This window comes from Neovison vison, chromosome 6, assembly GCF_020171115.1.
Source record: "Neovison vison isolate M4711 chromosome 6, ASM_NN_V1, whole genome shotgun sequence".
Taxonomy (NCBI): Eukaryota; Metazoa; Chordata; class Mammalia; order Carnivora; family Mustelidae; genus Neogale; species Neogale vison.
In genome coordinates, this window is record NC_058096.1 from 68,005,213 (window position 1) to 68,030,554 (window position 25,342).

The 25,342-nt window shown below is 47.6% G+C and overlaps 1 protein-coding gene across 5 annotated transcripts in view; it reads left to right on the forward strand.

Moving 5' to 3' along the window:
* PXYLP1 (2-phosphoxylose phosphatase 1) overlaps window positions 1-21,444 on the forward strand; it is an 89,707-nt gene extending 68,263 nt beyond the window's left edge. For all 5 annotated transcript variants that reach the window (XM_044251483.1, XM_044251485.1, XM_044251486.1 and 2 more), the window contains 4 exons: window positions 5,204-5,362; window positions 6,326-6,452; window positions 14,442-14,581; window positions 19,146-21,444. In XM_044251483.1, coding sequence (XP_044107418.1) covers window positions 5,204-5,362; window positions 6,326-6,452; window positions 14,442-14,581; window positions 19,146-20,086 — 1,367 coding nt within the window. In that variant the 3' untranslated portion in view covers window positions 20,087-21,444. The remainder of the gene's footprint in view (window positions 1-5,203; window positions 5,363-6,325; window positions 6,453-14,441; window positions 14,582-19,145) is intronic.
* The last annotated feature ends 3,898 nt before the right edge of the window (window positions 21,445-25,342 follow it).

Sequence of the window (25,342 nt, forward strand, 5' to 3'; positions counted from 1 at the left end):
CAGGGGATGTCTTGGGCCATCCACGACCCCACTGTGGTGGAGATGCCATCATCTTCGTTTTATGGGGGAAGGGCATGGGGCATAGTGAGGCAGGAGGATTTGCCCAAGGTCATGCAGCTGGGAAGTAACAAAGTCAGGGCTCAAACCCACGATTGTGACTCAGTAGCCCGCAGCTCCCTACCACCTCCCTGCATTCAGAACCATGGACAGCCATGGCAGCACACGTGACCGAGGACAGACTTTAGCGACCCCAGAAATGACAAGTCCCAAGAGGTTACTACCGTCCGCTGGGAAGATGACCAGTCCAGCACTGAGGGTGAGGTAGGCCCTGGAGCGAGGAAGTTTTTGTAAAAGGCACATGGTGGGGCCATGCCTTTGGCCCCATGAGGGTCTTTGCTGACATGGTCAGTGATGTGACTCAGGCAGCTGAGCCAGCAATGGCGAGGTGAGCCAACACTTTTGCCTGTCGTGTTTGCCTTCACCAGGACATCTGTGGGTCCCTAACACCTGATTTGGATCTGCCAGGATATCAGCGTAAGGAGAGGAGGAGCTGACAACTGAACCACATAGCCCTAGGGACAGTAGGAAGTGGCCTATAGCCTCGAGTAGGGATGGCAGGAGGCCACCTCACTTCTTATGAAATTGCTGCTTCTACATGGGGAAACCTTTCTTTCCTTGAAAGGGCCCTCGTTGGCACAAGTGGCTAGACTCGGGTCCCTGTCAGTCAGTAAGGCATGGGCGGGATCTTAGAGGAGCAGCATGGTAGCCCTCTACCTGGCCACAGTGTTGGCATAGGGCAGGGGCGGGGAGTGCCCCTCCAGAGAAGGAAGGGAGGGCGGTGATCTGACCCCAGGATGGGAGCCCCCACAACGCTCAGTCAAGTCAGATTTGAGGCACCTGTGAAGGGCTTGCATACAGGCTAAAGCTAGTGGAGGAAAGCCAGGTGTGCAGGTAGATGTGTGTCGTCTGTCCTTGACCAGAGCCCTGATACGGGGAGATGAGCTAGAGACCCTGGGCATGGGCTTCGAGCCCACACCTAGCGGAGGGACTCTAACTTGTCGTGTGCAAGTCAGAGCCTCCCTGGTAATGAGCTGGCAGCAGACACCTGGCTGTAGGATCACCTGCTGATCCTGTGGGTCACTGAGTCTGTCCAAGTAACTGAGGTGGCCTGAGGCCCAAGGCCACATAGGGGCTTATGGCTCAGGGGCCTGTGCTGTTAAGTAACAATCTGCTCCTGACCCAGGCCCTTGCCCATCTTTTCTCTGTCCAGTAAAACACTTCCTCAAAAGTGTGGAGCCCAGCGCCTGGCTCAGAGTGGGCCTCCAGTTCAGCAAGCTATGTAGGGCGCCTGCCCTGTGCTGGTCGGACGGGAATATAAAGATGAAAAAGATACAGCCCTGACTCCCTCGATGTTTGGGGTGGCCTGTTGAGCAACTGTGGACAACCCTGTTTATGGGTACTGTGTTGTGAGCCAAGATGGCAGCAAGGACCAGGAGTCAGGGGGGCCAATGGAAGAGGGATGTTGGAGTGGGCTTCCCAGAGCGGTGACACCAGGATCATAATGGAGTTGGCCAGATTTGGGGAACAGTGGTGGAATGAGGATAGTTAAACACAAAAGGAGGGGTGTGGGGGAGACACACCCTGTAGCAGTGGGGGCAGCTCCGAGCAGTTCAGGACAGTGAGAACTAAGTTGGGGGTGAGGAGGTAGGAGGGTGGATCTGGAGGAGACATCTCGCCCCCTGGCTTCTGTGCATCAGAAGCTCCCCCAAATGTCTAGCATCTGGAGGGCTCACTGAAGGGTCCTGTGTGGACCCACCCTGCATTCTGGTGACTCAGGAGGGTACAAACGGCATGGGGTGATCTCAGTAGCATGGGTGAGGCCGATACGTCCAGATGCTGGGGAAGTAGTAGATGAAATCTTTCTGGATCGAAGGCCTCTGATTATCACCCAGCCTCTATCTGTGTCTTTCAAACCACTGCTTCCTTGGGTCACACAACCACCCTCGTTCCTTCCTATTCCACTGGGCAGCTTAATAAAAATACCATTAATGGGGTAGCTTATAAACAACAGAAATTTATTTTTTTCCGTTCTGAAGACTGGGAAGTCCAGGATCAAAGCACCCGAAGATTCAGTGTCTGTGAAGACCCGCTTCTCAGAAGGTACCTTTTCTCTGTAAACTCAGATGGTGGAGGGCCAGGCGGGGGGTTACTCTTTGGGGTCTCAGTTATGGGGATGCTAATCCCATTTGACCTAATCATCTTCCAAAGGCCTCCCCTCCCAATACTATCACATTGAGGGTTAGGGTTTCAACATGTGAATTTTAGGGGGACACATTCAGTCTAGCAGTTCCCAAGTGGTGGCTCCCATAGGCCTTGCCCCATGTGCTTACGGGTAAGCTTGCAAACCTGTGTCCCTATGTTTCTGTGTCACTCATACGTTCACGTGTCCTTAGCTTCACCTCTGCCTGGCCCAGACTCAAAGGAAATGTGCCCGCAGGCATGGCCAAGGGACCAGAATCTGGTACCGTTTCACGAAAGAGCAGAGTTTAGGACTGAGGGTTACCACACGGCCAGAATTGCTGGGTCATTAAGATGCTGCCTTCTGTCCGCTGTCCGCTTTCTCCTTCCCTTGCTCTGACCCAAATCCCACAATGGTAAATTACCTCTGGACACCTGAGCTTGTGTTTTAGCAGTTCTGGCCATTTCCAGCTACTGTGAAGAAGGTGGCTGTAGGGCCAACCAAAAGACTAATTTGAATTGGTGAAGGACCAGTTCGATAGCTCTGTGATGGTTGTTTTAATACAAGTAAGGAATGAAAATGTGCTGATAAGAGAAGTGTATCTAGATGTTATGGAAAGACACGTTTATGTCTATACGTAGAGGAGGTATGTAACACGTGCTTACTGTAAATGTGTATGTATGTAGATCTGTAAAACAATATAAATATTTCCGGGAGAAAAACAATAAAAATACTTGTTCATACCCTGTTCCACCCATTCCCCAGAGGAAACCACTGCTGCATTATAATGGATGTCCTTATAGACATTTTTCTGTGCACTTACATAATAAACTGATGCCTATATATTCGTATATTTATAGTTTGTTTTTTTCTTATCCAGTAACTTGGTATTTTCACCTCGTTTCATTTATCTTTGATTCTTTTCCATTCTCTTTAACTGTAGCAGAATATTCCCAAAATGGGTGTAACGTTCTGTTCTGTTAACGAGGGATATTTAGTCGTTGCCCTTTTTCCGTTACTACAAGCAGTCTTACAGCGAATCTCCTTGGCCACACAGCTTTGTGATTGGGATTGATGTCCGATGAGTAAATTCCAAAATGTGGAGTAATGGAATCAGGGATAAGGCACATATAACATTTAGTAGATACTGCCAAATGTTTACGGACAGTTTCTATTTCCACTCTTACCTGTGGTGTGGAAGTGGGTTTTCATACCCTTGTCAGTACTGCTATTATTATTAAAAACATGATATTCTAGTCTGATAGGCGGGATCAGAGACTGCATTTAAGTATGAATAACGTTGGATATCTTTTTGTATGTTCATTGCCACTGGCATTTGTTTTTCTGTAATCAGTCTGCTCGTGTCCCCTGCCAATTTTTTAGTTGTAGGATCCCATATGTATTTTGGATATTAATAATTTGTCTGTTATGTAGGTTGCAAATATTTTACTTTCAGTGAGTGGATTGTTTGTCTTTTACCTTTTTTTATGACATCTGTTTGCCCAAGGGAAGTCTTAAGTACTTATTTGGAAAAATCTGTAGAAGGAATTAGGGAATTTAAATGGATTTAAACTGGTGGTTGGGCCCTGTTTTAGCTATTGTTCAAATGTATGTATGTATATATTCTGGTGGTTAATAAATCTTTTAGAAATTTAATGATACATGGGCACAACTATTTCTGTGCATTTCCTCAGCTGGTGGATACTAAAAATACAACTATCATTGCGTAGAGAGTTCCAGAAAATCTGTGATGCTGTAAAGACGTCCCCCATACATGGAAAAGTTGGGGACCATTGACCCAAAAGATGGACTTACATCTGCTTATAAGTAATTGATAAAGTCTATTAGTCAGGACTCATTTGGTTGAAAGTAACTAAAGCCCAATTCAAACTAGCTTAAGCAACAAGGGTTATGTACAATGTATATAACTGAGACATCTAAGAGAGGTCTGGCTTCAGCCACATCTGAACCCAAGGTCTCCAAGAATAGATGTCCTCAACTCTCTCTCTCTCTGATAAGTCTCTGCATGTCTTGGTCTGCCTTATCTCTACTCAGCATCATTTTCTCCCACTGTAGACAGAGGCTCTCTGAGGAGGGACAGGTAGCTGGGGCAGCCCCGGGTTACTGTTCTTAGAGATTGGCATACAAAAGAGACCCTTTTCTAGTGTGTGCACAGTTCCTCTGTCAAGCAAAAGGAGACTAATTGCCCCATCACTGTCCTCATTGACTTGGTCACATGTCCATCCGCAGCTGGGGACAGGGACATGCGGAAGGAGCGGTTCACCCACAAAAAGAGGGGTGCTAGATGACAGATAGACTGCAGGGCCCACACATGACATCCGGAAGACTGGTGGGAAAAACCTGGCCTGGAGACAGAGGAATGAGCTTCACATGGGGCTTCATCCACCACCTCTGCCTTGGGCGGCTGCCTCAACTTCCCACTTAGCACCAGGCTCCCTCCTTTGTAACGTGGTCTTGTGAGGATTAATGAGTGATGCCTGTCATCGGGCTCCTGGGGACCTCAAGGTACAAAGCCAGTGATAGGAAATGAGATCTGTCCCCACATCTGGTACTTCCTAGGCACTCAAGAGGTGATGGTTTTCCTCTCTGGTATTTACTAGAATTCAAAGGGTGTTAAGAATAAGGTAACCAGGCTGCACAAAGTTCTTCCTTTACCATCGGAGCAAAGCCCCTTTCTCCAGGGTGGCCCACCTGCCTTTGCACAGCTCATTACTGGTCGGGAGGAGGTAATGGCCTTGAGAAAGAGAAGGGGCAAAGTGGGTGCTCAAGAAACAGTTCCTGATGAGAAGCTGACCTCTTGCTGGACTGAAGTCCACCCCAGTGCTGAGGGAGGAGAAGAGTTACTCAGTGAAAATCCAGCCGTGCTCTGGGGCCCTGGGGCTGACCTGGTACCCCACCCTCCGGTGACTGCACGTGTCATGACCTGCTTTGCTTCCCTTGCAGTCCACCTGACCCCAGTGTCCACAGCTAAAAATGGAGTGAGTAGCAAGAGTCGAAAGAGAGTCATGCCTGATCCAGTGACTGAGCCCCCCGTGACGGACCCCATTTATGAAGCTCTCTTGTACTGCAACATTCCCAGCGTGGCTGAGCGCAGCATGGAAGGTAGGCCTGCCTGTGCCACCCAGTGTGGCACCTGGACCCACACCCCTCTGGGGACTAGTAGTTCTTCAAGCAGCACAGCGTGGTAGGAAGGGACAGGTGGCCTGGGCTCACACCCTGTAGCTGCTCACACCCTGTAGGCTGCGCCCTAGAATGAGTTCCCAGGTCTTAGCTTCCTCATCTGTGAAATGGACATAAGTAGCAGTCCCTATTCTCAAGGCTGCCCAGAGGCTTCCTTAACCACTCTGGAATAGCACATGGCTCACGAGAGACCCTCTGCACACATTCACCATCATGATTTCTGTTGAGATACCAGAGATGGAAAGGCAGGCTTTATGGACTCAAGGGCGTCACCTCTGTCTACCCCCCTTTCCAGTAAACTTTCTCAGGGCTTTGGACATCCACAGGATGCGGGCTGCTCTGTTGGTATCTTGCATTAAAGGTGTAGCAAAATAGGATCTCTGTGTTGACTTCTGTTTTTTTTTAAATGTATCAAAGAATGATATCGAATATTTTTATCATACTGTGCCCTGATTTGTTTTATGGAGCTTTATTTTATTTTTTTAAGTAGGCTCCACACCCAATGTGGGGCTTGAACTCACAACCATGAGATTAAGAGTTGCATGCTGTCAACTGAGCCAGTTAGGAGCCCCTGTTTCATGGAGCTTCAAAGCAGAAATCATTGTTTCCAGCCCTTTGTAGGCCTCCCCCAGGCTGTGGATGTGAGAGGGGCTGCGTGAATCATCGAGACCCCATTTTACTGGCTGCTGGCTGCCAGCTTCCAGCTACACTCCCAGAGCCTCCCTGTTACTTTGGGGGCGGGGGTGTCTGAGACCTAACTGGCCCTGTCTCCATTCCTCCACCTGCCACGGCACCCTGCTGCCATGCTCATCCGTGCTCTTCTGCGGAGTGGACAGGGTCCATACCTCCTAAATGCTAACCAGGCAATCCGCTCCTCTCCTACAGGTCACGCCCCACATCATTTTAAGCTGGTCTCCGTGCATGTGTTCATTCGACATGGGGACAGGTACCCACTATATGTCATTCCCAAAACCAAGCGACCAGAAATTGACTGCACTCTGGTGGCCAACAGGTAAATTGCACTTTTTCTACAAGTTGTTTTTAAGAATCTGTTTTTTCTGTCCCAGTCAAAACACTGGCTGGAGAATAACAGAAAAGGGGACTGAGCCACACTTGTCGAGCACATCCTGTTTGCTGGGAGCCTGATCTTCAGAACAATCCTGCGTGTTAATTGTCATTTCCCAGTGGAGAAAGAGGAGGCCCAGAGAAGCAAGGACAGCTGTATAAGGCCACACAGCAGAGAAAGTGAGATTTGGGTCCAGGCCAGCATGAGGTCTCCTGTCCCCTTCTGTGTTCTACAGTTTGAGAAAGAGCTGGGACACAGTGCAGTGAACACTGGGCCAGATGTCCTCAGACCCTGGGGCAGCTGTGGGGTTTGGGGCAGCAGGGAGGTCTCTTAATCTCTGGGCCTCCCCACTCATCTCTCCCGTGGGGATGCTGCCGTGGACCGGTGCTAGGTCAGGAGCGAGTGAAATGATAGAGGAGAGCGTGCACACCAGCTGCAGAGTCATATACATAGAATTCCACCTTTTCATTTTTCCTGGGGATAGGAATAGCATGTTCTTGGTTGAGAGCCCTTAGGATGAAAAATAATTCAACAGATTGCATATGGAAAAGGTACAGTTCTAAAATGAGAAGCAGGGTTGGCACTGAAATGATGGGCCAAGTCTCAGCGCCGTGTCTGGGGGCACCTAACACCCCTCACAGGGCAGACTGAATGAGCGGAGGAGACGGAGGGGAGTGCTCAGTGAGGAAGATGTCATGCAGATGGAATGTCTCTGGATGCCAGCCTACCCCGCGCAGGGCCAGTCTGGGGGAACCGTGGGTTGCCTTCCTGTTGCCAAGGCCCTGTTCCTTCTAGTGGATGGTGGTGTGAACCCCAGGGAAGGGGTCTCAGAGTGACTCTTAGCATCTCTAGGCTTCTCACCATCCAGGATTATGGAGAAGAGAAAGTGAAGCCTTGAATAGAAACACATCCTGAACTAGCGTCTGACTATAGGCTTTCCTGTGTTCCTTTCCTGCTGGAGGCCACAGAGCTTGCAGTCTGGGTACTTGTGTCCTTTCTATGTTTAGGAAACCTGGGTACATGTCCCAGTGTCCCGTGGGTCAGAAAAGCCTCTGGGTCAAAGGCCACACAGACACTGGCTTTCTTCCTCTGACCTCTAGCCTTCTGTGCCTGCCTTCCTGCTGGGACCTTCTACTCCTGTTCTGGCCCCTCTCGCCAGCCGCCTACCCCTTCAGGCCTTTGCCCCTGCTGTTTAGCTTGCTCGCCCCATCCCCACGTGACCCACTCCTACAGCTCCTCAGACGCTCCCCTGAGATACTGCTGCCTCGGGGAACCTCTCCTGGTGTGTGAAGATGGCTTCTCTGGTTTTATCAGGCACTGCCACTAATAAGGGGGATTACAGCAAGGGTCTCAGAACAAAATATTTAATGACCAGTCCTGAACTGGCCTTAGGATTAGAGCAAGGATAGAGGCTCCTTGCTGTGCTGGGGATTCATCCTCTGGTGGCTGGATCGGGGGATGGTCTGGAGTGTCCAGGATGGCAGGAGGACATGGGGTGGGGTACAGGGAGGGCAGTTCAGAGAAGTGGCTTTGCTCCACCAGCACAGACCGTAGGTATCTGCTCTTTGAATTGCCCAGGAATGGATAGGCCAAAAGGCCTCTTGGTTGGCCAGATTTGGGGGAGCCTCAAGGACTCTGTGGACAGTACCTGGCGACTCGTGACTTCTCTCCCCTTTCTCTCACTGGGCTTCCCATTCCCAGATGTGAGAATTCCAGTGGCTTGGTTCCGACCGGGGGTCTCTCCTCAGACCATTCGTGTCCCTGAGCACCTCGGGGCTCTGGAGGTTACGCTAGCTGTTCCTAGAGAAGGCGCCCATTGGGAACGGCTGCCTGCCAGCATGCAGGGCCTCCCCTGTGCACTTCCGTTCTTTGCAGTGTGTCTTCTAGCATGATCGCTTCTGCCCTTCCCACACCACGAGGCTCCTCGAGGGCATTGCGTCTTGCTCCTTTATCAATGGTGCCCTGCCCAAGCCTGGCATGAAATAGTTGTTGGGCTAGCTTGGTTGCAGAGTGAATTCAGAACCTTCGTGAAAATCATGAGTCAAAATGACCAATCAGGTGCCTCATGATAGATTTCAGACTCTGCTGTGGAACCCTCTGAGGCCCTTGTAACATTTCTGATAGAGGGCAAATCCCTTCACCTTTGTGAGCCTCAGTACTCCGTCCTGGAATGTGGGGAAAGTGGTCCAACCCTGATCACAGCCTTGTGAAGTCTAACTAAGGGGAAGGACTGAAGCACTGAGCTGGTCATACTGAGAGGTGGAACCTACAGTGGCCTGCAGGCTTGCTGGGCCCGGCCTCTTTCCTCCCCTGCAAGGTCGCAGTTATGAGGCCAGGTCCCAGGGCCCCCATTCCGTCACAGCCATGGCAGGATCCCCTGACATGGCCATTTTTGGAGTTCCCATTTGAGAGACACAGTTCCTGGGGGGGATCAGCTGCTCTGGCTACCTCTGCCCTCATTTTCCCTGGCCTTGATCTTTTGACATACTTCTATTTTACTGCACATTCTGTGTCTTTAAGAGCTGCTTGAAGACATCGGTGGAAAGAGGAAAGAGTATGCTTGTTTAATTACTATCCTTTAGTCCATCTTTAAAAGCATAAAGTTGACTTGTCCTTATAAATGCACACTTAGAGTGAGCCTGACTCCCAGGACGTGGCGCCACTTTGGGCTCCTGAATCCCCTGGGACTGTGGGGTCTTGGTCACTAGCTGCGCCTGCTGCCTTCCCAGGTACTAGTTCAGCTTCACTAATCATTACTTTTTATGACCTCTGAAAGGCCATGGGTCCTAGAGTATGCCTGCTGCGCTAATCTAGTGAGGGGGTATCTGAGCCAGCAGGCAGGGTTTCAGTGAGCTGAGAACATAGGAGCTGACGTCCATGCAGGTTGGTGGCCCCAGTGTTTCCCTTCATGGTGACACGTTCCGTGACTCTCCCAAGTCTTTGCAGTGGAAAAACTTTGAATGCCCTGTGCCTCATGACAAAGTTTTCCTAGAACGGCGTTTAGCCAGCAGTAAGGTTATTAGTCATAGATACACCGTGTTTATTAAATGTAAAAAATAAAATTTGCATTCACGGATATGAATTAGATACTCTTTTCTACATCCAAGGAAGAAAAGAATATTCACTTCAGTCTGTATTTATTCAATACATTTTATTTTCAAACACCTGTTATGCATCAGGTATTGTGACATGTCGTGGGTCCACGTACCAGGAGATGGGACGTGGGCCGGCACCTAAATAAAATGAAGGAGCCTGGGGGTGCCTGGGTGGCTCAGTGGATTAAGCCTCTGCCTTCAGCTCAGGTCATGATCTCAGGGTCCTGGGATCGAGCCCCGCGTCGGACTCTCTGGTCAGTGGGGAGCCTGCTTCCTCCCCTCTCTCTGCCTGCCTTTCTGCCTATTTGTGATCCCTCTCTCTCCTGTCAAATAAATAAAATCTTTAAAAAAAAAAAAAATGAAGGAGCCTGCCCTGTACAGATCTGGCAGAAGAGTGTTCCAGATAGAGGGAATGGCAAGTGCAAAGATCCTGGGGCTGGAAGAGTATGTAACCAGATGGGGAGGAGGAAGTGGGAGAGCAGGAGGCTAAAGATTCATACAAGAGAGGCTGTTCCTGGGCACCTGGGTGGTTCAGTGGTTTAAGCCTCTGCCTTTGGCTCAGGTCCTGATCTCAGGTACATTGTCCTGCTGGGAGATAGGGGTTCATTTGAGAGGTCACGCTTATGCCATGGGTGACTAGTATCAGAGCCTATGGAGCAAGGGAAGGCTAAAACAGGGTCCTGGCAAGCACCAACCTAGAACGTAGCACAGAGAGAAAGGAGGATCCTAGGAGGAGACACGGTGACTTTGCAAACAGGAGGCGATGTTAGGAAAGTTAAGAAAGGAAAAAGTTTGAAGAAAGGATGAGGGGCAGTTAATCTCAGGTAGTGCACAGAGGTCCAGAAAGCCAACGACCAAGAAAGGTATGTTGAGCTGATTTTTTCAGAATTTCATTTCATTAATAATATAAAGTAAATTCTTTCACATACATTCTAAAAATTTATGGTATGAACTCATTCCAGTTTGCAGCCATGTAAGCTTTTTTGAATTGTGTCTTCTGATAAAGAGTATCACTGGTATTATACCTCTTCTCTGTTTTAATGTTCTGGCAGGACTCAGTAATTGCTCCGGTTATAGCTAAAGCCCAGTAAATTTTCTCATGGCTGTATAGATTAGCCCCGGGGTTCTGTGTCAAGCTTCGTGGCACAGAGGGATGTAAATGATGTGTACAAAAACGTAAATAAAAACTCTGGAAGTGAATTGTATGAGGCCTTAAGATAGTAGCACCTTTAATTCTTTCAATTTTCAGTAGGCAAATAGATTTCCAATGAGTCTGCAATGACATGAGTTTTTCCTGGAAAAAAAAATTCATCATGACAGACATGATCATCTGTGTTAGTCAGACTAAGGCTAGCCTTTGGTAACAAAGAGACTGAAGAACATTGCCTCAAATAACAAAGTTTATCTTTGCCTTGTATGAGGGTCTGAGATGAGTGATCCAGTTTATATGAAGTGGCTCCATTTGGTCATTTTGGTCCCCAGGTCCCTTCCAGGTCATGGCTTCCATCATGCCCTAGGGATGTCTACATGACTGAACCTAATTGCTGCTGTGTCTACCTAGGAGGCACTGGGAGGGAAAAGAATGCATGGGGCACCCCAAGACCTGAAATCCTAAACCCAGTAGAGGGATACATCCTTCCATTCTATTAGTGAATACCATGTAGGGCCTCAGAAATGGGATCTAACCCATTTCCCAAGAAGAGAATAGATTCTTTTTTTAAGATTTATTTATTTGAAAGAGAGGGAAAGCACACACAAGTGGAGGAGGGCAGAGGGGAGAGGAAGAGAATCTCCAGCAGATTCCCCACTGAGCATGCAGCCCCACATGGGGTTCCATCTCAGGGCCCTGAGATCATGACCTGAGCCGAAATCAAGGGTCACATGCTTAACCAACTGAACCACCCGGGTGCCCCAGAGGAGAACAGATTTTAGCATACAACTGTTAAAGAAAAACCAGAGCTGGACAGTAGTTAGTAGCAGTCAAAACAGATTGTATTCAGGAACTAAAGCAGTAGGGAAAAGAGATCTGCATGTAGAACTGGGCTCAATTCCAAATACAACATGGGCAGTGGGAATTTATAGCCAAGGAGCAGGGTGGAGGTCAGTGGATGGAAAATGACGGAGAGGAGACCTCAAGGGTGAGGAGATTGCTAAAGGCAGGCCGGGGTGAGCACATACCACCTGGGGGGTGAGGAATTTTTTTTTTTAGATGAGGAAGTTGATCAGATACCAAGAGTGGGAGATTCTGGCCAACTCCGACTTAGCAGGATTTTTGCTAAAACCGAGTGCACAAGTCCAAAGAATATGAAAGTCCAAAGGTTGAAGCCTAGTTGGAAAAAGGGTTCAGAGGGGCCTAATTATAGTTTGCTCAAAGAGAGTCTTTGTCACAGTTAGCAGTTTTGCTCATATTTCCATCGAATTATGAATATTCTAATAAACCAGGATAGGACCTTCCCATATTCACTGCTATGGGAAGCTTGGCCTTTTCGTGAAGCATCTTAGGATGGGGTACTTCCCAGTCGAATTCATTCACACGTGTTTTGGGATTATCTGCCTTGTGCCCTGTACCCTCTTGGCTGGGGGGTGGAGCTGAGGACTCGGCAGGTAGGACCTGGTCATTTCGATCCAGGACAGGCCTAGGGACTCAGGTTACCTCATCCTCTTCTTGTTAAAAAGATTCGGCCATTTGCTCTCTCCTGTAAGTGAAGTTTTTCTTCCATGAATCACCATCTTTCCAGACCAAAACCAAATTGTCATATATACAGTTAGATGTTAGCATATCATTAAGCAGTCAGATGCCCTGAAAAGCTGGAATAGCTCAGCAAACACTTCCTGTAGTGAAATTTCATTCCTGAAATTGGCAGCAAAGCCTTCTCAGAGCCTCAACAATCACCAACCTGAAATAATGGCCTCGAGCAGAACATTTGACTCCTGTTGATAGATAGCTTTGTTAACGTGGATTCATACTGGCAGCCTCTTTGTCAGTCTGGGACTCTTATTCCCCAGTTTGCAAATATTTATGTGATTTAGCCCCAGGAATAACAACAGACCCTCTGTTTTTATGGAGAGACACAGTACCCTGCAGCAATCCGGGATGATTAGACTACACTGTGTCAGGGTAAGCATTCTTTAATTTTAAAACTTTTTTTTAAAGATGGGCTCTTTTTTAGCGTTATGTTTTGGAAAGCAGAGCATTTTAGCAGCCAGAGTTAACCAGGCTTTCAAGCAGGAGAGGTCTGCCGTTAGAACAGTTAGTCCTAGCTTCTTTTCATGCTGATTTAGCTTACCTGGGAACTCGTCTTATCTCTCACTTCCGTTCAGCTGGAAAATGTGTATACATTCATCATAGGCCATTTCATTATCCAAAGAAAAGGTGTGTATATTCATAGGTCATCTCATTATTTGGAGAAAATGTGTACGTATTTATAGGTCATTTCTTTATTCAGGGAAAGTGTATATTAGCAACCGGAAAGATAAGTTAAATCTTGATTTACCCCAGGTACTTCATGGCAGAAATATAAGTCAGGTATTATTTTAAAAAAAGATTTTTTTTACATCTTTGTTACCATCCCACATAAAATGAGATACTGTATATGCAAAAAGCAGAGTGAACTGTAAAGAGCTGTAGAGATCTTGGTTCATAGTCAGCTAGTTCTCTTCAAAGGAGATTTCTCAGAGGGAGTTAAAAATTCCTGAGGGTGAAGTCTGAGGTAGGTTTGCTAGGAGGAAGGGGCAGCGTGGGGAAAGTCTCAGATAAATAAAGAACAAGGTGTGTTGGGGGGACGGAAGGCACTTGGTTATGTGGGACCAGAGCCCAACATTAGAATGGAGAGGGTGAGGGGCCCTAGCCTCAAAGTGAGGTGGGACCAGGACAGAGTACTAGGCCACGCACTGGTCCTGGGGGCAGGGGACGGTGCACAGGAGCAGGGAGAGCCGACCTGGCTTTTAGGTAGAGGTCAGGCTGTGGAGAAGGCAAGATTAGGCCACAGGTAGGCCATAAAGGAGCCCATGGCTTCCAGACAAAAGCTGCCTGCGCCAGAACCCGGGCAGTGGCTGCAGGGGTGCAGGAGAGAGGGGCAGAGAAGCCCCAGGAGGACACAGCTGCAGGATTGGGTGGCAGATGGCATGCGTGGGAGCAGGGGAGGGAGAAATCAAGGAGGACTCCGGGCCTGGGAGTGACTGTCTAGGGGCAGTGCGTAGCCTCCCGAGGAGGGAAAAACAGGAGGGGTGCAGACTGGGGATGTGGGAGGTGGAGGGTAAAGCTGATTTCCCCAGCACCCAGGATGATGGATGCTGTAGCAGAGGTTGGAGACCCATGTTGGTCCTATGGAATGTCAGGGGTTGGGCAGTATTGATACTGGAATTTCAAAATTATTGAGCCAAGGGCTCCTGAGTGGCTCTGTTGGTTAAGTGTCTGCCTTTGGCTCAGGTCATAGTCCGGATCAAGCCCCACATCAGGCTCCCTGCTCATCGGGAAGCCTGCTTCTCCCTTTCCTTCTGCCTGCCACTCCCCCAGCTTGTGTGCTCTAAGCTTCAGACTCTTAATTTTGGCTCAGGTCATGACCTCAGTGTCCTGAGATCCAGGCTTGTGGTGCTGGCCTGGCAGGCTCTGCTCAGCAGGGGATCTGCTGCTCTCCTTCCTCTCCCTCTGTCCCTCCCCCTGCTCCTGTGCATGCTCTTTCTCAAAATAAATAAATAAAATCTTAAAAAAAAAAAAATCAAAGTGACTGAGCCAGGACCTGTTATTATGGATGAGCAGGGTTTCTGCTGGCTGAAGTGGAAACTCTTGTGGGCTGTTTGGAAGCATAGTGACCAATGATTCTCTGTGTTCTCTCTTTAGGAAACCGTATCACCCGAAACTGGAAGCTTTCGTTAGTCACATGTCGAAAGGATCTGGAGCCTCTTTTGAAAGCCCCTTACACTCCCTGCCTCTTTACCCCAATCATCCACTGTGTGAGATGGGAGAGCTCACTCAGACAGGTATGTGTGACAGCCTCGGCTCACCCCATCTCCTGCACTCCGTGTGGCATACATTGGAGTGAATGCTCCTGGGCAAGGCACTGTGGGCTCACAGGGACAACTGAGGACTGGCACCTCAGGCAAGAGTCCGGCGCCTGAGTCCACCAAGGTATCTAAGTAAACCTCCAATTTCTAAAAATTAAAAATAACCCTTTTTCTTAGTGCAAGAGCAGTATATGGCCATGGAAGAGAAATTAGGAAAGACAGTTGAACAAAAGGAAGAAGAGTTTAAAGTACCCATAATCCCAATCCACTGAAGAAATTAGTCATCCTTTTTCATTTATGTGTGTGCACACATGCACACACAGTAGTATCTTACTAAGCACACTCTTTGATAACCCACTTTTTCAGTGAACAGTACCTTGTGATCATCTTTCCCTATTGATAAACATTGGTTAACAGCATCATTTCTGGGACCTACATAGTAATTATCCCACTATTGCTGGACTATAATTGATATAACCAATCCCATGTTCTTAGAAACTCCAAAGAAAATGACCTGATAAGTTTCGTGTGCGAGATCTCAGAAGCAAACCCGTGGGGCAGATCCCTAGTGAGCAGAGAGTTGGACTGAGTGTGTCCCTCCCAGAAGCCCAGCTTTCCCTCTGCAGCCCGGCTCGTACCCTCACACAGCCAGTTCCCTGTCAGGGCAGGTTGGCAAGTTAACCATGGGGCTACCTCTGTTAAGAAGAGAAGGAACTGGGGGTCCTAGCTAGGACTCTAGCTAGGACCCAGTAGGTCCTAGCTTCTTCCTACTTCAGTCTGGGACCTCAAAGGACCTTTGTGTGGTCACCAGCCTTTTTGGGAGAATCGGAAGGACATGTTGGCCATGTTGTTTCCTCGTCCCACCAGTACCGTGGGGCCTCAGCTCTGATGGAAGGGAGGTCTGTGTCCTGTAGTTGGCCCTGCAGAGTTTTGCCATGTTTTAGAAGCCATTATTATTGGGGAGAATATGGTGACAGAGTAGGCTGAACTGAAGACTCTGGAAGACTAGCCTTGAATAGGAGTTTTGTCAAAAGCTTTTGATTATCAGTTCCATGTGCTCAAGGTCTGCAGTAGTTTAAACCAGACCAACCAGACCAACCACCCCCGTTCTGTAACAAGTATCTTGTGGTGCTCCCTCAACTCTCCTGAAGTGAAAATCAAATATAATTAGAACCTTTCTAGTTACAAAATTGTAAAGAAGAGCAATTATATCAAGTACCCTAACTATAATATAAAGGAGAAACAAAAGGAAACGAATTTATTATACAATGCTATATGTCTCAGTATAGAAGTTTGAGCACACTCTCACTAGGAAACAAAATGACACAGTCAGTTGTTTATGCTTAAATGAAGATTGGCAACTGTGACTATTACAAATGCAGACCAAGGGATATTATACTGGGGACTCAAAACACCACATTTGGGGACATAATTTTTTTGACAAGTTCTGATCAAAATAAAATACAGATGTCCCTTAATTTCTCTTGTATTTCTGGAAAAAAAATCAGTGGACATTAATGATGTGTAAAAATGATATTGTATTTATGACTCAGGTTCTAGGCTAAAGTATTTAAACAGGTTTTTCACATGTGGTAATATCTTGTAGTACCGTCAAAAGCTACGTGGGTCAGAAAACAGTTCTTTGGGGAGACTGTCTAGCTCCGTGGCCCCCACCCAGTAGGAGTCCAGAATGTTCCTCCCTGTATCATTGTTGAAAACTCAACCCCAAATCCTCCCTGACAGCAGAGCCACGCTTGTTGAGAACCACTGGTTAGACCCTCTGGTGGCAAGTGACAGAAACCAACTCCAGCAAAAGATGGACATTTATTATATGGATTCAGGGTGACTCCAGAGTCTGAAGGCAAGAAGATGACCAGGCCTCCAGAGACTGGAACCAGGAATAAGAAATCTGTCTGTCCCAGCCCTGTAGTTTTGCTTTGTGTCTCTCTACAGAGGGACCATCCTAGCCTCACCTAGAGATGAACGGCAAGTCCAAATTCTTGAGAGACAGTAAGAGAAAGAAAATCTGACAGGGTCCTTCAGGGGTCAGTGTCCCTCAGCTGACTCAGAGGTCATGGGGACTGTGTACTGAGCAGTGGGGGCCTACCCAGCCTCTCAATCCAGGGGCTGTTCCCCGAGAAGAGTTGGGGGGAGCTGGCCCTCACACATTTAGAGACACTCATTCATTCTGACCTTTCTTCTCAGTCATTCTATTGTCTACATCGTTTTCTAAATCAAGAAATCATTTTCACGGTACTGTTTGCTCCTGTACCCTAATTCTCTTTTAATGCTCGCTTTTATCTTCTATTTTAAATTTCATTAAAAATGCATAGCTGTTAGAATAACCATTTATAACTCAAACACTTTTGGTGCCCCACAGTAACTATGGAGGCCTGATCATTAGTGTCTACTCTTATTCAAGATGCTTTGGCAGCTGCTGAGTGTAGAGGGGTGGGGAGCGGCGGGATGAACAGATGCTCCCCACCTTGTCCTAAAGGAGCCCACACGCAGCTGCTGTGGGACAGCAGGCATGGAGGTGGAGGCGACTCACCGTGCTACTGCAGGCCTGCGGAAGAAACCCAGGCTGTGGAGTAGAAGGGGCCCATGGGACAGACTGCAGATGCCCCCTCCCCCCAGGGCCGGTGGTGAGTGAGATTAGCGTGTGTCAAGTGCCTGGCACGGTGCTAGCATGTGCTGGGCTGGGCAATCGCAGCCCAAGTCCTGGAGAGCCCGGGGAACGGGAACAGGAAGGAATTCTTGGTCTGACCTGGGGGAGGAAGAAGGAAGGCTACAGAGTGGGCCATATTGGAGCCAGGCACCGGGTGAGGATTTCTCTAGGCTGAGAAACGCGAAGGGCATGACCAAGGTCATAAAGATGCAGGCTGGGTTTGGAGACATTAAGAGGCTCTAAATTGCTAGAACTTCGTATTTCTGCCTGAAAAGACAGGGGAGAAGGTGCTACGAGCAGGGACTAGGAGGGCAAGGTTGGGTCCACATGGGGCCGAGTGCCAGCTCTGCGACCTCTTAACAGTGATTGGCTCAGGGCCTCGGTTTCCTTGGCTGTAAAATAAAGAAAATGGAAATAATAATATGCCTACTTTATTGGGTTTTTATGAGGTTGAATGGAAAAAGGTCTGAACATGGGAAGCACTCAAACCTAAGATACACAACCTGGAGATAGATATAAGGCGGGCCCAGAAGCCAACCGGGGCCAGACACAGATTCTTAATGTTTGTCATCATGTTTTGTCTCTTTTTTGGAAATGCGTTAAGACCTGTGTCAGCCCAGATCTATCAGGGAATTCTGTGCTCGATATACTTCCTTCAGAATGGGATGCAGACGTCCTTGGTAATGTTCTCCTGAGCTGTTCCCCTTCCTGGGCCAGTGCCTTGCCTTGTGTCTCACACATCTCCGCCTCGAGTTGTCTCAGGTTTTCACACAGTTTGGGCATCTGAATAAGCAACATTGGTCATGACCTGATCGGGGTGGGGGACTGCATGTGGTTGACCCTCAGAGAATGCAGATCTGTTACTGGGATTCCATCCCCCTACATCCTGCTGCCTGGAGGATAAGCTTGCTTTCATCTGGGATTGTCTTCTACTTGAAGATAGGCTCTTCTTTTCTTTGTTTTTTGGTTTTTGTTTTTTTCCAAGATAATTTGTTACCATACTGGGATAGTTCAAGACTAAAACTTTTTAAACTTTTAGTTGACAGGTAAATTTAAAATTCTTGTTCCTATCCATGTTCTATTTGCCATTTCTGTACCCCTATCTCCCCAGGTAATACTGGTTTCGTATGCATCCTTCCAAATTTTCTTTATGTAAAACACAAACAACTGCAAATACACATTCTTATTTTTTCCTCATTTTTATTTAAAAGAAGTATAATAAATTTACTGTTCTGCCCCTTGTTTTTCCCAAATACTCTATCCAAGGGTCTGAAAGAACATTCCATATCTCCACAGACAGAATGTCCTTGATGAGCAGGTAATGCCCCAGGAGGCTTAGGCAGAATGTACCTAGAAGGTTAGCAGCAAGCCTTCACTTGGGAGAGTAGGAAGAATGAGGCAAAGGAGAGAACCCCCCAACAGTGAGAGGACTAAGCAGCCAGCAGCACCTTTTTCTCTTTACCTGTCTTATTTCCGTGGGCCCTCCCTGCACACTAACGAATACTGTGTCCCTGGGGAGGAGGAAGAAAGCTCTCCTTAAGCCCATGCCAGTTACAGCCTTGACATCTGCCAGGAGGCTCGACACCTGCCGTCTGAGGCCCCCCTCCCCCAGTCACAACGCCTCCTCCCAGGGAAGGGAGGGATTGAGCAGATGGTCCTGGTGCTCCCCTCTGCTCATCCCTTCCTGGATAATCCCAAGGGGCTCCCCTCATGAGTTCACACAAACCCATTCCTGTAGCTTCCACATGCTGGTTTTGATTATATTCCCATGCACAGTGGAAAGCACTGCAGAGTCGGCCTCTGACTCCATCTCCCTTTGCTGCTCCTTCTGCTGAGCTGGTAGTGAAGACAGTTTGTGTCCCTGTGTTTCAGGAGTTGTGCAGCATTTGCAGAATGGCCAGCTGCTGAGGGACATCTATCTAAAGAAACACAAACTCCTGCCGAGTGACTGGTCCACAGACCACCTCTACTTGGAGACCACTGGGAAAAGCCGGACCCTACAAAGTGGGCTGGCCTTGCTTTATGGCTTTCTCCCAGATTTTGACTGGAAGAAGATTCATTTCAGGCATCAGCCAAGCGCTCTGTTCTGCTCCGGAAACTGCTATTGCCCCATGAGAAACCAGTACCTGGAAAAGGAGCAGCGTCGGCAGTACCTCTTACGTCTGAAAAACAGCCAGCTGGAGAGGACCTACGAGGACATGGCCAGGATTGTGGACGTCCCCACCAAGCAACTTCGCGCTGCCAACCCCATAGACTCCATGCTCTGCCGCTTCTGCCACAATGTCAGCTTCCCATGCACGAGGAACGGCTGTATCAACATGGAGCACTTCAAGGTGATCAAGACGCATCAGATAGAGGATGAGAGAGAGAGGCGGGAGAAGAAGCTCTATTTGGGCTACGCGCTCCTGGGCGCCCACCCCGTCCTGAACCAGACAGTCAACCGGATGCAGCGTGCCGCGGAGGGCAGGAGAGAGGAGGTCTTTGCCCTCTACTCTGCTCATGATGTCACTCTGTCACCGGTTCTTAGCGCCTTGGGCCTGATGGAAGCCAGATTCCCAAGGTTTGCAGCTAGGTTGATCTTGGAGCTCTGGCAAGACCGAGAAAAGCCAAGTGAGCATTCTGTCCGGATTCTTTATAATGGCGTCGATGTCACATTCCATACCTCTTTTTGCCAGGACCACCACAAGCATTCCTCCAAGCCCATGTGCCCCCTCGAAAACTTAGTCCGCTTTGTCAAGCGGGACATGTTTGTGGCCCTGGGGAGTAGCGGTAGTACTAATTATTACGACGCATGTCACAGGGAAGGATTCTAGAAGGGAGGGAGTGCGGGGCTGATAGAATCTATGCCAATACAGAAGGATGGGAAGGGTCCACTTCTAGATCTGTCCATTGTCAAGGGTATAAGACTATTGATTTATAAAGGCTAGAAATCATGTTTGAGCCACGTGGATGATTGGGTTGAACGGGAAGCACATCGCTATAACTGGGTTCGTGGGTTACTTGGTACATCATGGCCAGTTCATAGAAAGAGGAAGGTACTTCCATCGTAGCCTGAGTTTGCTCATGATGCCACAGGGTATGTCAATACCCAGAGCTGCCAATCCATATGTGTAGTATGTCGATCTTCAGGGGTAGCGTATGATGGAACCAGCAAACCTCAACCAAAATTTACTTCATCTGGGGTGGTTTTGCCTTGTTCCTGTTCAGCAAAACCATTCCCGAAGTGATTTATCTATAAATAGGGGTTGGTACATTTTTCCCGTACAGAGCCAGATAGTAAAGACTGTGGACTCTGGGGTCCCAGAGGCCACATACAGTCATGTGACGTGAAAGCAACCATAGACAGCATGGAAACAAAAGAGTGTGGCTATATTCACAGCCCGAGTTTGCTGACCCCTAATCTCAGAACACAGGCTCTGCTACATTTGCACTTCCAGCACTTTGAGAACCAGTTAAGTACAAAAAATTATTCAGTGGTGCCTCCAGGAACTTCTGCGAGAAACACCGAATTTGCTCTGTAGCTGGTGTGATAACAGAACTTGAGGGGAAATAAACATCAAATCAGAATGAATCGTAGAAAAATTATTAGAATAATACTTGATGTTCATGATGATTATGGTAGGTATGTTTTAAATATCTGTCTGCTGTAGTCTATTTGCTGTATAGGCTGAAATTTTTGTATTCTATTTAGTATTTTTATAGTCTAGGGAACTATTTTCTAAGACCGGTTTTAGATGTGCTCTTAGTCCTAGGTAAAATTCAATTTACCATACCTGCTTGGTGGTTAGAAGGAAGCTAGAAGCTGAATTCAAGCACTTTCTTCCAATAAAACTAATTATGGCTTATTCCCTTTGACAAGCTGTAGAATTGGATCAATTTTTGAACCATCTGCATCAATTTCAAATGGTAAATTCTAATTGATTTTTAAATAAGCTTTTGGGAGAACTTTGTTATAGATAGCTAAATAATCTTTCTAAGATATTTTATATATTAGAAGCAATTGTAATTAAATCTGTGGTTTCTGAACTAAAATGGTGCTAGTTCCATGTGAAGAAATGTAAAGTGCAAGTGAGATTCTGAAGTGTCTTTGGCATTCCACACTTTCCTTTTTGTTTTTGTCTAATGTTGCCTTTGGATACGTCTGTTTCTATAAATAAATTTTTGAAGAATACTCGTACATGTAAGTCATGGTTTGTACCTACAAGGCATTCTAGTTCTCTTCAAGTAAGTTCCCAAATTTTAGAAACATTTATTTATTTATTTAGTGTAAGTAAAAATGTTTAAAGAACTCCCCGGTGTGCGTGGAAAAGGGAGGCTAGGACATGCTGGCCCACCAGAGATGGAGGGAAAGGGACAGCAGTGCTGGGCCTGGAGGGCCAGGGCTTCCAGCTCTGACAGCAGCATCCGGGCTCCATGGGCTGGGAGGCCGTGCACAGATAGCGGCCTTGGCGTGGTTTAAAATCTATCTTAAATCCTCCTTTTATTGCTGAAAATCACGTGTTGTCTCTTGAGTAGTTAAAACTGTTGTTTTTTGCTCCCACTCACAGTATATCTGAATTAGAACTACTAAACACAGCTTGAAAATGTAAAACTAAAAGTGGATCAGAAGATATTTTAAAAATCAGATTGAGGCGCACCTGGGTGGCTCAGTCGGTTAAGCATCTGCCTCTTGGTTTTGGTCCAGGTCATGATCGCAAGAGTTGTGAGATGGAGCCCTGCCATGCACATCAGGCTCTCAGGCCCTGGGTTCAGCAGGGAGGCTGCTTGAGATTCTCTCTCCCCACCCCCACCATCCTCTGTCCCTACCCCACCCCCTGCTCTTGTGGGAGGAGGACCCCTCTCTCACTCGCTGTCTCTCTAATAAATCTTTAAAAAGAATCAGTTTGGGGGCGCCTGGGTGGCTCAGTGAGTTAAAGCCTCTGCTCTCAGCTCAGGTCATAATCCCAGGGTCCTGGGATCGAGCCCCACATTGGGCTCTCAGCTCATCGGGGAGCCTGCTTCCCCTTCTCTCTCTGCCTGTCTCTCTGCCTGCTTGTGATCTCTGTCTGTCAAATAAATAAATCTTAAAAAAGAAAAAAAAGAATCCGTTTGAAACAACTATTGGTAAAGGTAAATATGTTGGATATTAAAAGCGTAGCTAAAGGTTTTGCCTCCCAAGACCTCAGGTATGCACATCATTTACATATCTTCCTCAGTATTAAGTTCCAAGACATCTCGCTCCATAAACAAATGCTGATCACTGAGCTGAGATTAATGCATCCAGTTCTTGGTTTCTGGACAGTGGTCTTGCTGGCTTAGTTCATGGCAGGTGTGGGCATGCACATGTGCACATTCAGCTTTCTTGTTTTTATGATTAAAATTAATACACGCACACTGGAAAACAATCAGACTATACTGAAAACAACTTCAAAAGTGAAGTTCTCTTCTATTCCCACCTCCAGAGACAACACTGTGGGATGTTTGACAGATATTCCTCCCTCCAAAAGTTTTCCACGCAGATGTGAGATTGAGTTGGGCATCAGGCTCCAAGCTTAGGGCGGAGTCTGCTTAAGACTCTCCCTTGCTCTCAAATAAATAAATCTTTAAATATCATTAAAAATGAGTGAAACTGAAACTTATAACCAAGGTACTAGAATGGGGCCACATGCTTTTGAGGTACACAGAACGAGCAGAAGCTAGCAGCTATATGTGTTAATTTTGTAGCCCAACTGAGTAGTTAACCCTTTTTCAATACTGCTAGATAATTATTAATATACTAGAGTATTATTTCTCCACTTTCACTTATAAACAGAATTGAAGAACTCTATACTGCTATTAAGCCTGCTTGAGGGTCTTTGAAGCCACAGCAGAACTGGGCTTTGGAAAGATGTGACTGATTCCTCTCTCTAGGACCCCAGACTGAGACAGGAGAGGCAGGGATGCATGCTTCCATCTTCAGGAAGCCTGAACTGATGCAGCAGCCCAGCTAGGGTGGGTGTAGCCCTGTGTGTTTAAACATAGCCGCAAGTCGAAAGCCAAGAACAGCCAGGGTTTACAGTGCGGTTTGGGCTTGGACGGTGGCCAGAGTTCTGGCCCGGGCGCCAGTTAGCCGCCATTGCCCAAGGCCACTGGACTAAATGCTGGGCTTGCACCCCTGTATACTGTCTGTCCTGTGACCATCTCATGAATAATAACAGCTTCTGCTTAAGAGGAACCCACTGACTGCCTAGAGTCTACTCAGGCTTTCCTGGCCTCTGCAGCCCATCTGCCAGCTGAGCCTGGCCTTGAGGAGCAGCGGGTGGCCCTGGAGAGTCAGCTTGGCTCCACCCAGAGCTGCAGAGCCCCTCAGCATGGGGGCAGCCTGAGGCCTGGCATCTGAATAACTGAGTAATAACAGCACTGCTGTGGGCTCCATGCTTCCCTTGAGGGGCCCCACAAGCATTTCTTTATCAGTCCCAACAACCCTCTATTACCCCTCATACAAATGAGAAAAGAGGCTGAAGTTGGTGGGAGGGGGGCAGGGAGTGAAGTCACTTTTCCAAAGGAAAACTCAAAGCCTAGAGGCTAACTAACCCAAGCGTCTATGACCCCCGTGAATTTGAGTGTGTGTGCTGTGTGAACCCACCAGGGCTTTTCTTAGACTAATTTAATCCTCCCAACCACCCTACAAGATACCATCTTTGCTGATGAATATCAAGTAGTACTAAAACATATTGGGGTTACAACTGTTATAGATTTAAATCTAAATGAACAGGAGACTATTCCAAAGGTGCCCCTGACCATCTGTGGTTGCTGTTTTTGTTAAGAAAAAACCACTTATATAATGTAAAACTAATTTTGGCTGTGATGCTGTATTATATTCAGCCATTAGGAGATAGCATGAAACATCATTTTTAGCGTTCAGGACCCAGTCTGGTATCTGTAAAGGAGATAGGGTAGTTTGGGGCTGTGTTTTAATAGGGAGGCCAGCTGTTTGCCTGGGACTGACGAGTGTCTCAGCATGCAGGACTCTCCTTGCTAAAACAGAGCAAGATCCAGGCACATTGGGACGGGCTGGTTGTGTGGTGTGACATGAGATGCATTTTAGGGAGTACCACCATTCCCAACTCTGAGAGACAGGTTAAATCTGACAGAGTGACTCAGCCAAGGTTTCCGTGCCTAGCAAGTGTGCGCCGGGGGTGGGACTCCAAGCTACTGTCCATTTTCTTAAGCAGGACTTGACAGTGGTTCTCAGAACTATTTAGGACTCTGGGGTTCCATGCAACAGAAACCTGAATACAGTAGTTAAGCAAACTAAGCCTTTCATTTTCTCCAGTGGCCTGACCATTTCATCAGGAAACCAGACTGCTGTTTACATCTTACCCGCCAGGAGAGGGTCCCTTGGCTCACCTCCATTGCAAAGGAATCTAGGAAAGTATTTTTGTTGGGCACATTGCTGTCTCCAATCCGGCCCAGGGAGAACCCTGAAGGGCGACCCCAACATCAGTGTTCCCCACAGTGCACTTCTGCCTCCCCTGCTGTCTTCCATTCCTCCACAGCGTTGGCCCCAAGAACATTCCCTGGTACACTTCCCTCACCCATCCCTATCTGAGTCTGCTCCTGGGAAACAACTTGCAGCAGAGGGCAAGCAAATCCTAGGGCCTGAGACCTCTGCAAGTCAGGGCAGACAAACTAGTGTCATTTACTTGAAAGGGATAACATATCTACTGATTACAAATTTCTTCTATCACTGCCTTTGAGGGGCTTATTTTATTGTGGAAGTTAGTAAGCACACAAGAAGCAGTAGGAGAAACTTGATCCTGAACAGCCCAAAACTGATTACAGAGAGCTGTTATACCAAGATTTCCCATTTACTGAACACACACCAGGGGCTGGACACTGGGCTAAATAAGCACTCAACTGACCTAGACTTTATGTCTTACAAGATATGTAAGCATTTTTTATCTTCACTGTGTAGGTGTGGAGACTGAGGCTCAGAGGAGGATCCCACAGTCAGTAGGAGGTGGCAGATCCAGGGCTGGAGCATGGCTCACCCCAGATTACAAAGTCCTTCCAGCTCCCCTGGCCCACCGCTTCCTCTGCCCCTTTAC